A 12,913-nucleotide genomic window follows, 5' to 3' on the forward strand; every position below is an offset into this window, starting at 1 on the left:
AGTGGGAAGGATGGCTCAGTGCTCCCCTGCTGCCCTCAGGTGTACAGGACCCATTGTGGGCTGGATGGCCCAGTGCTTCCCTGCTGCCTGCAGGTGTACAACACCCCCACTGGGGCCTGGTTGTGGACTGGGGTGGGGAGGATGGCCAGTGCTCCTCTACTGTCCACAGGTCTACAGGACCCTGCTGGGCCATGGTTGTGGACTGGGGACTTGTATAGCCCAATACAGTATCTTCTTCATGGCGAGGACAGAGGGACACAGCCCAGGGTGCAGCAGGCGGGCAGCTGGCTGGTCTGGGGTCAGGGTGGGCTGCCATGGGGTGGGCTGCTGTGGGGCTCACACCTGACCAGGTCCGTGTGGACTCGAGGGCTTACTCCTGCTGGTGAGGCCCTCAGGCCTGGCCCCCTGCCCCCCGGTGGTCTCACCAGCCGCCCCCCTGCCTTTTCTTTTTAAAAACATTTTTTTATTGTGAAATATAACATAGATACAAAGTAAAGAAGGGAAAAGCAGTAATTTTGATAAATCCCTTTCTGCTTTAGTCAGCCTCAGTGGATTTTCTTGTTTACAACTGAGGCTGGACTGAAAACTGGGATAGAGGTGGGGGGAAGGGTGAAGAAGTTTTTGGACAAATCAAAGCCCTGTTTGATGTTCTCTTGATGGGATTATTTTTGCATGATGAGGAGAGTGCACTCCTGTGAGTCTATGTTTCTCTAAAAATTAAAACCTTGATTAAGCTTGATTAAGTGCTCAAGAGATTTTTTAAATTTATAATTGTTTAATTTTAGAGATTGCTGAAAATCTCCTTATCATTAATCTCCCTGGTACACTTTCTGACCAGTTCTTTCTTTTTTTTTATGCTGTGTGATGGGGTCACGTTTCATTCTTTTTCCATGTGACTATCCCGCTATTGCAGCAGCATTGGTTGAATTTATTTTTTTGGCGGGGAGGGAGCAGAGTGCATGGGTTGGTCAGTTCTTAACACGAAGAGCTGTGTTTGGCGTTATGGTTAATGTTATATGTAGGAGAGAGAATAAACCATGTCTTATTCCTTTGGACTGATTTGGCTTGTGAATGGCCCTTTTTTGCTGTTGTTTATTTATTCCTCTCACCCATAAAGCAGCACATTTGAGTCCCTCATTTGATGCCGTTCATTCATATGTATGGACTGAAATGCGTGTCCGTGCACTTGAGGGTATGTCTTTCACCGGAACCTTGGTGGAATGGAGTTACATTGGGTATGCCCACGTGGCCATGGGTTGGACTGCCCACGGCTCCACCCTCACACATGCCACACACGGGTGGTCACCCCTCAGTCCCAGCAGAGGCCACTGGTCCCACTCGGGTGGTTGGAGGCTGTGCAAGGAGCTCTGCTGGCGACAGGCAAACCTAACTTGAACTGCATTAAAGCTCTGTCTGTAAGACAGGAAGCTGGAGTCCTGGCTTCTCACAGTCCTCGGACTTTCTGGATAGAGGCTTTCATGGCTTACCAGGGATTTAGCTCCTTGGAATCACTGGGCTTAAATTATTATATTAATCTAATCTTTTTTGGATGCATGCACCAGGAATCCAACCTGGGCCTCTCGCGTGGAGGTGGGCAATCTACCACCGAACCACCTCAATCTAATCTTAGTTTATCTTTTCTTTTATGAGTACCATCCCCTTTTCTGCTATTGGAAGTAGAAAATCCCTGTTAGCTCCTGTGCATTGTCCCTGGTGGGTTTTGCTGTGCAGAGTCACGAGGCCCAGGCTTGCTCAGGATTCAGTCTCCCTGGTTTGGCAAAGGTGGGCACAGCCCAGAGGAACAGAGGACAGCACGGGCGCACTTCGGAATCATCCCTCTCTCTCTTCTGTAGACTGGAAGTTCCACAAACACCCTGAATGCCCTGCAGATTGCACTTGCTGATGAAGGAACAGAAGCAGTCTACCTTCTGACGGATGGGAGACCGGATCAGGTAATGACCAAGGTTGGGAACAGAGAGGGACTTGCCTGGCCCTGAAAATGAGTGTGGAGTGGGGTGTGGGAGCCTTTGCAGCTGCCAGTGACACCACATGCTGGGGAGACTCTTCATTGGCTCAGGGACCCCAAACTGAGATGCGGAAAAGCCCCAAGGATTCCTCTGTGCACTAAAACCCCATTTTCACGCGCTGGTGAAGGGTGTCTCAGTACTGACCAGGCCTCAGGCCCAAGGGACCCCGTGGACAGTAAGTTCTGCCTCATCCCCAAGACCATTTATATTTTATCACAAACCAAGCGTGGGAACATTCTCTGATTTTTTCCCCCTTTGGAGATCTGAATCTAAATATATCATGGCATAATGTCCTTGGTTTTACTCCTAATTTTAACTTGACTAATCTTGAAGCAAAAGTTTGCCTTTCTAGAGAAATCTTCTTTGATTCGTTTAGCCTGACTGCTAAACATTTGAAAAGTTTTCAGGGAATCTGTTTGTCTTCAATAAAAGAACCAATGCTCCAGGCATTAAATAAATACAAGGATTTTTGGACCAGCACAAAGTAAATTAAACTCTAAAGTGAATTAGTGGCAACGTGTGTCCTTCATCGTGAGAAATTTGCATGTGCAAAGGGTGAGGCAAATATTCTAAAAATATCCTGGTTTGAATAGTTTAGAGCTTAAATAGTAAAGCAAACAATTATCACTGCAGCTTAGCTTTATTGCAGAGGAGTTGTGTGTAAGGTAAAATTTTATTCTGATGATTTCACCACCAATTTTGCTGCACTTCTTATTCAGAAGCAATTTTGGGGTTTCCCTCGTGCACAAGGTTCTAAGCCGCAAGTGTGAGTGATGCCCCCTCCTTCCTGGGGGGGCCGCGTTTGGGGGAACGTGAAGACCGTGTGCGCATCACGCTGCCCCAGGGTAGGGAAGGGGTACCTGTGGGTGAGGTGTATGGGGTGCAGTGGCCGCGGCCTCAGAGGATGAGGAGGGACCCGAGGGGCTCCCCGGGGTGGGGCTGGGGCACTGGAGCTGTGTCTGGAGAAGCAGAAGGAATGGAAGAATGAAAATGTCGGGGTGCTGGGAGAGACAGAGAGTGGGGGGCGAGTGAAGAGGGCCTGGCGGAGGCTGGGGAGCCGGGGTGGCTGGGTGGCCACACTAGAGCAGGGACTTCCCTGCAGCGGGACCACAGCCTGGGACAGAGGCCGTGGATCTTCTGTGTTCTAGACACGGTCCCAGCCCCGCCTGGATGCGGGCTGTGAAGGGGGATGGGGCCGAGGGGGGGCCAGGGAGGGGCGAGCGGAAGGGATGAGGGGAGGGGCCGAGGTTGTGGCGAGGGGAGGGGCCTAGGGAGAGGATGAGGGGATGAAGGAGGGATGAGGGGAGGGGCTGACGGCGAGGGCGAGGGGAGGGGCCGAAGGGGAAGGGGAGGGGCCGAAGGGGAAGGGGAGGGGCTGGGGGGAGCAGAAGGGGTGAGGGGAGGGGCCGAGTGGGGGGGGTGTGTGAGGGGATGGGGCGAGGCAGGGATGAGGGGGGGTGAGGGGGGTGAGGGGGATGAGGGAGGCCGCTAGACCGAGAAGAGGCATCTTCCGGGCTTGGTGGCCAGCGGGCAGCTGAGGTCAGAAGACAGGGGAGCAAGGGCACAGGCGTCAGGAGGACTGGTTCCCGGCGGACAGCGGGCTTCTCAGTAAATTTAAAGAAGAAGAGAGGTTGAGGGGTGCTGGTGAGGCAACCTGAGTTTGAGCTCCTGGGGTACATGGGCATCCAAGAGCCTCTAGAAATATGGGGCTGGAGCATCAGAGCCATCGGTATGGGGGTCTGCTTAGTTTTTTTTTTTTTTTTTTTTTTTTAAAGGAAAGACAGAGAGAAGGAAGGAAGGATAGAAGGAAGGAAGGAAGGAAGAAAGGGAAACATTTTTAAACATTTTCTTGTTTTTATTGTATTCTGTTTCTCCGTTTTTGTTACATGGGCTGGGGCCGGGAATCGAACCGAGGTCCTCCGGCATAGCAGGCAAGCACTTTGCCCGCTGAGCCACCGCGGCCTGCCATCTGCTTAGTTTTAATAAACTCTTACTGATCTTTTTAATTGTCTATACTACAGGCAATTTAGAAAATATAGAAAAGCATTAAAAAGAAAATTTATCTGACTCTAGTGCTCCCTTTAGTATTTCTTGCAGAGCTGGTCTCTTGGTCACAAATTCTCTCAGTGACTTTTTGTCTTGAGAATGTTTTAATTTCTCCCTCATTTTTGAAGGACAATTTTGCTGGATATAGGAGTCTTGGTTGGCAGTTTTTCTCTTTTAGTAATTTAAATATATCATCCCACTGTCTTCTAGCTTCCATGGTTTCTACTGAGAAATCTACACATAGTCTTATTGGGTTTCCCTTGTATGTGATGGATTGCTTCTCTCTCGCTGCTTTCAAGATCCTCTCTTTCTCTTTGACCTCTGACATTCTAACTAATAAGTGTCTTGGGGAATGCCTATTTGGGTCTAATCTCTTTGGGGTGCGCTGCACTTCTTGGATCTGTAATTTTAGGTCTTTCATAAGAGTTGGGAAATTTTCAGTGATAATTTCTTCCATTAGTTTTTCTCCTCCTTTTCCCTTCTCTTCTCCTTCTGGGACACCCACAACACGTATATTTGTGCGCTTCATATTGTCCTTGAGTTCCCTGATGCCCTGTTCGAATTTTTCCATTCTTTTCCGGATAGTTTCTGTTTCTTTTTGGAATTCAGATGTTGTATCCTCCAAATCACTAATTCTATCTTCTGTCTCTTTAAATCTATCATTGTAGGTATCCATTGTTTTTTCCATCTTTTCTACTTTATCCTTCACTTCCATAAGCTCTGTGATTTGTTTTTTCAGTTTTTCTATTTCTTCTTTATGTTCAGCCCATGTCTTCTTCATGTCCTCCCTCAATTTATCGATTTCATTTTTGAAGAGGTTTTCCATTTCTGTTCGTATATTCAGCATTAGCTGTTTCAGCTCCTGTATCTCATTTGTACTATTGGTTTGTTCCTTTGACTGGGCCATATTTTCAATTTTCTGAGCGTGATCCGTTATCTTCTGCTGGCGTCTGGGCATTTAGTCAGATTTCCCTGAGTGTTGGACCCCCAGGTTGTAAGATTTTTCTGTGAAATCTCTGGGTTCTGTTTTTCTTATCCTGCCCAGTAGGTGGCGCTCGTGGCACACGTTTGTCTACGGGATCCACCAATAAAAGTTGCTGTGGGTCCTTTAACTCTGGAAAACTCTCGCCGTAGGGGAGGTTTGGCAGCCGAAGCGTCTTGGAAGAGTGCCAGCTGGCCCGGGGGTCCGAACGCGGGGAGGGTCGCCGGCCGCCGCAGCACGTGAGAGCGCCCGACCGAATTTCCTAGTCGGCCCGGGGCGCCAAGCGTGGTGGAAGGCGCCAGCTGTCGCAGCCCGGGAGAGTGCACTGTTCCCAGGCAGACCGGGGAGTCACGTGTTTGGAAGGGACCCCCTGGTCACCGTTCTCCGCAGTCTGGGGATTTCCGACCCAACTCAGTTGGTCCGGGGGGCCTCGCGTGGTGGGGATGCCAGCCGCCGCGGCCTGAGGGGACCGCCTGCCCAATTCTGCCAGCTGGCCTGGGAAGGAGGAAGGGAGGGACTCGGGCCGCTTGCCGTCCCACCCAGGAAAGCCCGCGTCCCTCGGTGTTCTCACCGGAGCTGGTTCTCCCAGACAGACAGCTGTTCCAGGATGGGGTACGCTGTCCCTTTGATCTCCGTCGTGGCTCCGGGAGCTGCTCTGTATTGTCTCCACTCCCCCAGTAGCTGTTCTGGAGGAGGAAAGGTGAGGGCGGCAAGGCTGTCGAGGCTGGTGGCGGAGGAGCCGGTGAAGGCGGAAGAGGGCACGGTGGTGGTTGGAGAGCCGCCGGAGCAGGAGGGGGAAGAGGGGGGAGAAGGAGGGCGGGCGGGTCGGCTGCTGCGGGGCGTGGGCGCCGCGCGGCGGGCCGGCAGAGAAAGAGAGGGGAGAAGGAGGGCGGGCAGGTCGGCTGCTGCGGGGCATGGGCGCCGCGCGGCGGGCCGGCGGAGAAAGAGCAAAAAGAAAATTTAAATTCCACATAATTGAATTTTGTGTTCTGACTTTTTTCACTTAATGTATTGTCTTAAATACAATTTTGCTAAAGCAGATTCTGTGCAGTGGGCTGGCTTAACAGGAATTTACTGGCTCACGGTTTCAAGGCTAGAAGATGTGCTTCCTCCCGGGGTAGCTACCTTCCGGCCACCTCCCGGCTTTTCTGCCCATGGCAATGCACTTGGCGGCATCTCCTTTCTCTTCTGGGTTCTGTGGTCTTCCAACTTCTGGGAGCTCCCGTGGCTTCTTCTCTCTCCCCCTGAATCTCATTCTGCTCATAAGGGACTCCAGTGATCCAGGTCACAGCCCCCCTGATTCAGTGGGGTCACCCCTACCTGAGGTCATATCCTCTGGAGATCCGGTTTACAATGGCCCACACCCAGCAGAAGGGGAACTGAGACCAGGCCATGTCTACACTCAGGGCCACAAGTCCAGCCATTGCGTGCACCCCATCCCTCCCCCAGGTCCTGGGAAGTTCCTCAGAAACATCACCAGTGTCTTCATCATATGGCATGGCTTTAAGGAAGCTTCTACCTTAAGAATTAATTTTATTTAGTTATTACTATTTGAATAGAAATGCATTCACATAATGCCAGTTACAAAGGTACAAAAGGGATGTAAAGAAAAGTCTCCCTTGCACCCCTGTCACCAGCTCAGGAAGTAATGGATGTTGTTTTAGTTTGCTAGCTGCTGGAGTGCAATATACCAGAAACAGAATGGCTTTTAAAAGGGGGAATTTAGTAAATTGCTACTTAACAGTTCTAAGGCCAAGAAAATGTCCCAGTTAAAGCAAGTCTATAGAAATGTCCAACCTAAGGCATCCAGGAAAAGATACCTTGATTCAAGAAGGCCGATGAAGTTCAGGGTTTCTCTCTCAAGTGGAAGGGCTCAAGGCAAACACAGTCACAGTTTCTCTCTCATCTGGAAAGGCACATGGTGAACACGGTCAGGGTTCCTTTCTCATCTGGAAGGGCACATGACAAACACGGCATCATCTGCTAGCTTCTTCTCCTGGATTCCTGTTTCATGAAGCTCCCTGGGAGGCATGTTCCTTCTTCATCTCCAAATATTGCTGGTTGGTGGACTCTGCTTCTCGTGGCTATGTCCTTCTTTGCTCTCTCAGAAATCTCTCATTCTCCAAAATGTTTCCTCTTTTGTAGGACTTCAGAAACTAATCAAGACCCACCCAAATGGGTGGAGACATGTCGTCCCCTAATCCAGCTTAACAACCATTCTTGATTAAATCACATCTCCAGGGAGATGATCTAATTACAGTTTCAAACATACAGTATTGAATAGGGATTATTCTGCCTTTGTGAAATGGGATTTTGATTAAAACATGGCTTTTCTAGGGGACATACATCCTTTCAAACCAGCACAAATGTCATCAGTTTTTTTAATCTCTTTTCAACATATGTATCTATTTTTGATTTAAAAATGTAAATTGTAACATACTGTATACACGCTTATTTACCTATATTAGTAAAACAATGTACCTTGGAGATTGTATCACGTCATTTACATGATGTGAGACCTCTTCATTCTTTTTTAGAGTTGCCTGGTGTTCCACCAGGCTCTGCCATCATTTAACCTGCCTCACGTTGATGGGCAGTGAGGGCACCGCCAGCCTTGCTGTTACACACGATGTTGCAAAAGAAACTGTGTAATGTATCACCTTGCAGATGTGCGAGTATATGAGTAGGATAAATTCTGAGATGTGGACTCAATCAAAATACTCCCGACTTGCCCCCAAAAAGGATGTGCCAATTAACACTCCCTCCAGCAGCATGTTGAGGGGGATTCTTGTTCTCCAGCTCATCGTGGGCCTCCGAGGGTCTGGAGCTGCCCGTCACTGCATATGGAATGTGCTCACACGGTTTTCTGGGGGTGCCAGGAGCTTTCGCTAGGTTCTCAGAGGATCTGTGGCCCATTTAAAGATTATGAATCAGGGGTGTGAATAATTGTTGAAGCAAGAAACATGCTTTATAAACTCTTAATTATGAATTTTCAGATTAACACCTGCTGTTTTCCCATGTGCAGTCCATTTATTTTGCATTAACCCTCAGATCCTCTCAAAAAAGCAAATAAATATTTGATATTCGTGTTCTATGCATAGAACATTACGATGTGCCACTCATTCTCACTGACTTTGAAGGACCCGAGTGTGTAAGTCCAATGTTAACACTCCAGATGGTCAGCAGTATTTTATACTTAGAAGAAATCACAGAGGTGCTGCTCTGGATTTGGTTACATTGACACCAGCTACTGCGTGTTTATTAACTGCCCAGGGTGGTGTTACAAAGCCACACTAGCCTATGAAATTAATCAGGTTAAAAGGATTCTAGTAATATAAGTCTTCATGTAAATCAGGTACACTTGAGGTAGGTGCCCTTTGGTGGGCTTCTGCAGGAGCTACAGACCCTGCCTGCAGAACCTCTGCTGGGAGCAGCCCAGTACAGCTCTGGCTGCAGCACTTGGGGACCTCTTTGAAGTTAGGGGCTTGTCCAGGCAGGAACCAAGAATGTGCTCATGTGTAAGGCGTATGCACCATTCTAAAGCAAACCTGATGGATAAGATTTAGGATGGGTGTGGGCAGAGTGGGGGGACAGACGCAGTCACCCTAACCAACCTGCATTAAAAAACCTCTAGGAAGGGATGTGGTAGAGAATGTGGGATCTGGCTGCACAGCTGCTCACACCTAGAGAAGGGAATGGTGACAGCCACTTAGGGGTGCTGCTTGGCCTTATCTTGGGGTTTAAAGATGGCTGGAAACCTCTGGGGGCATTAGAAAGTCGGGGGAGGGGTGCTGAGAAGGGCTACCTCGATGGCCCCAAAGCTCTGGAGTTAACCGAGTGAGTGGCTGGAAAGAATCAGGCTGGTCAGACTGTAAGGTGGATGGTTCACTTAAACATAACAGTGAGAGGACTCTGCAGGCTGGTCAGGAGGACAGGAATAGCTCCTTTCCATTGCAGGGAGAGCACTCCCTCTGCAGTTGAGGGGTGCGCCAACCCCTCATGCAGAACCCTCCAGCCCTCATGCATGCTCTCCACCCCCTCCTGCAGAACTCATGACCCCCTTGTGCAAACTCTTCAACCCCTTGTGCAGAACCCTCCAACCCTTGTGCAAACTCACCATCCCTCATGCAAACTCTCCAGTCCCTTGTGCAGAACCCTGCAATGCACAAACCCTCAATACAGAGACCTGGATTAGAAGCTCCTTTCCAGCACTGCGTAGCTGAATGGCTTGGAACAAGTGTCCTCTAACCAGAGTTTGCTCCCTTCTCACTGGGCTGCTTTAAGGAGTAAAGGAGGTGATGCGCCCAGGGTTGCATCCCACTATTTAGTGCCAGGCGCTGTGATCCACCTGGGGACACAGTTGTGAAGAGCTAGTCCTCGGTGAAGCTTATATTTTAGTGAGGAGACAGGCAATGAGTAAATAAACGCAGGATCTGTGCCAGGCAGTGTGTGGAATGCTATGTGCAGTGTCATCCGCAGTACCTGGCGCACATATACAGTTGGTACTAACTAAATGCTAGTTTCGTTTCCTTCCTACACATCTCAGCTGTAAATCAATATTGAACTACTGAATCTAAAAAAGTTAAGATATTTAGGTCTTGCTGCTCTAGTCTGGCATGTGGGGCTGAGGGGCAGTGGCCAGGAATCCCTGCTAAAAAAAAATACAGATAGTGATGATAGCTACCCCAGAGGGTTGTAGGGAAGCTGCAGGGAGATCCAACAAGCATAGGTCTCAATGTCTAGCACATAGTAAATGCTCAAAATGGAAGCTGAGTTGAAGGAAAGGAAAGCGGCATCAGAGAGCTTTGCTCTGTCCTTGGAGTTGACAAGAGGGATGAGGTCAGCCCTCCAGCTGGGTTCAGCGGACCAGCTGATGACCAGAGTGGCAGTGGGGTGGGGAAAGGGGAGGGTGAATGGAGGTAAACTTTTAGGCAGGAGCAAGCTCAAGACTAGAGCCGGAAACATAGACCAGCATTGCAGATGAGACCAGACCCTTGGGGACCCCTAACCAACCACCTCACTGGACAGTACATGACCTGCCCCAAATCAGTGCTAGATCCAGAGTCTTCTGTCTGCCTCATCACCTTGCCACTCCACCCCCACCCTCTGCCCAGGGCTCACAGAGAAAAATCACGTGAAGAAAGGTTGAAGGTCAAAGAGTAGGAGCCAGTTGTGAAGGATGGGAACAGGCTGAGGAACCAGAAAACTGAGTCAATCAAAAAGACACTCGGTCACTGAGAACTCAGAGGAAGCAGGGGGCAGGGCAATCCAAGGCAGCTGCTGACAGTTCTCAGCTGGGCTGTGGTGACCCTGGGATGTGGCAAGGGAATTAATCTTTCCTGAGAGTTGATCCTTACCAAGAGACAAGCTAAATAATACAGCACTGCTTCTAGTAACAAAAATTGTGTTCAGATTCCGGTCTCACTACTGAAGAGCTTGGTGACTGGGAAATCTAGTTGTCTTCAGCCCCAATTTCTCCATCTTTACATGGAACCCATGCCCGCATACCAATTAGGGTTGCATGTTGCTGAAAGAGAGGCAGAAAATCAGACAAATTGTGGCTGAAACAAGTAAGGGAATCATATTTCTCTGGACAAGAAGTGCTGCAGTAAGCAGTCTAGGTTAAACGATTATTCAAGGATGTCTCCAAGGAGACAGGCTTCCTTTTATTTGTGTACCTTACCATCTTTGTATGTGACATCTACCCATGTTCGCAAGGTGGCTGCCCCATCTCTAGACAGGGTGCTCATGTTCTGAGGAGGGAGACGGGGAAGGAGGTGAGCCTATCACCTCTTCCTGTAAGTCCATGTCTTGACTGGAGAAAGGGAGCCCCTGTCCTGGGACATCTTCCTCTGTCTCATTGTCCAGACCTGGGTCACATGGTGACCCCTGAGAAGAAGGGGTACAAACTGTCAGAAGGTGAAGTTTTGTTTGCTTCATTTTTTCTTTTCTTTTTGGCAATTGTTTTATACTTGGGCATATTGTTGCCAAGAAAAACAAAGCCCAGGACTCTGATAGTAAGAAAGGAGAAGAGGAAAGCACATTCGGTATACAACTAGCTACCTCTCTAAAATGACTCACAAGATGGTTGTCAGGAGGGCCTGGAAGATCGGGCCCTGCCACTGAGTGCCTGGCATGTGGAAGGATCTTTACTAAACATCCCTTTCTTCACGCTCTGTGAAAGGCAAGCAGACCATGGCATGTCCAAAGCTGGAAATCGCTCTTTGGGCAGAGATGCTTTGGAAGTCAAAGCAGGGACCTCATTCTGTGGAAGCCAGTGGCCAGGATGCTCTTCCTTTGGCTTCTGAGCCAAATGCTCTAGGTGGTCTAAAACACAGCCCAGTGCTTAAAAAGCATGGACTCTATTCATGCACCTAAAGTTCACAGACTTTATTTTGACAAATCTTTCTCCCAGACTCTTTTTCCCACCAAATTGTGAGCCTTCTGGTTTGTACTCTATCTGGCAATCTTTGGATTCAATTGATGCCTTTACAAGAAGCCACTCTCCACTAGATAAGGAATTGCTTAGGAGAGTTTTATTAGCTGTAGCAAATACTAAGCATTGTCATATCTCATTTTTTCTTTCTCTTCCTCTCTCTTTCCATCTCCCAATCTTCCCTCAAAATTTATCATTTCAGCCACCTGAAACAATTATAGACCAAGTAAAAGGTTTTCAGAAAATTCCCATTTATACCATCTCCTTCAATTATAATGATGAGATTGCAAATGGATTTTTGAAAGAGCTTGCTTGTTTGACTGGAGGAGAGTTCCATTCATTCAAATATGGTTGCAAGGATCCTTACCCTCCAGAGACTCTTCAGGTAAGATTTGCTGGACTGAGAAAGGAAGGAATCATTTATTTGACAATGGGCAGTAACTTAGTTGGAAAACTAGAAACCCCAAAGGCAATCTGGTTGAGTAAATGAATCTCCCAACAGTGAATTCATCAGTGTACCAAAATGTGGTCCAAGGACCACCTGAGCTGGGAAACTGTGAAAACGGAGATTTTTGTATCCCACTTCAGAACTACTAAATTAGAGTCTAGGTATAGAGGGCCAGAAATCTTAATATTTTTCAGTTTCTTAAACAACTTTTTATTATGGAAAGTTTCAGACAACCACACATTAGAAAAATATATGAATCACCATGTATCATCACTCAAGTTCAACAATTAGTAAATTTTAGGAAACTTCAAAAATCTGTATTTTTAATGAACATCCCAGGGAGTCCCATAAGTGAAGTTTGTTAACCACTGCCAAGATTTCAGTTGATAGGTGGTTGTTTCCTGATTTCTAAGATGGTTAACCATGTGATTACCTGATGAGAAAAAGCAAGCTAAAACTACATGCTCCACCTCCTCTAGTCTTGGCCTGAGAATGTACATTTTAAGCATGTCCTCCTAAAAAGAATGAGTTTTGTCTTACTGTCTGTCCTGAGAAGTGACTTAAAATCCAAGCCAAATGGGTTCCAGGACAAGCCAGAGTACTGATCAGAGCTTGTATGTGAGAATACTATCTGAAGCTGGGGAAGGAGTCACCCAAAAGGATAGGAGGGAACAGTGCTCCAAGATAAAACAGGGGTGGAAGTTGTGATTATTCCTGCTAGGTAAGCAAGGAAATCTCATAGGCCACAGGACGTTGGGTAGAGTATACAGAAGAGTTTTGCCTCAGTGGTGAAGAATATTGGCCCTAGACTGGGCACTGAACCAGTTCTGCCTAGCACATCTTAAAAAGCAAGGGTCAAAATGATCAAACTGTTTCCACATAACTTAGTTGCATCCCAGAACAACCCCCAAGAATATTTATAGAAATAATTATTCTATAAACAAAAATATCTACCATCCAACAAGGTAAAATTG

The 12,913-nt window shown here is 47.9% G+C and overlaps 1 protein-coding gene across 1 annotated transcript in view; it reads left to right on the top strand.

The window, feature by feature from the left end:
• Nucleotides 1-12,913, top strand: part of VWA3B (von Willebrand factor A domain containing 3B) — a 147,821-nt gene that overhangs the window by 84,966 nt on the left and 49,942 nt on the right. The window contains exons 13-14 of the mRNA XM_077133819.1: nt 1,854-1,952; nt 11,694-11,876. Of these exons, the coding sequence (XP_076989934.1) occupies nt 1,854-1,952; nt 11,694-11,876 (282 nt within the window). The remainder of the gene's footprint in view (nt 1-1,853; nt 1,953-11,693; nt 11,877-12,913) is intronic.

This window comes from Tamandua tetradactyla, chromosome 17 (genome assembly GCF_023851605.1).
Source record: "Tamandua tetradactyla isolate mTamTet1 chromosome 17, mTamTet1.pri, whole genome shotgun sequence".
Lineage (NCBI taxonomy): Eukaryota > Metazoa > Chordata > Mammalia > Pilosa > Myrmecophagidae > Tamandua > Tamandua tetradactyla.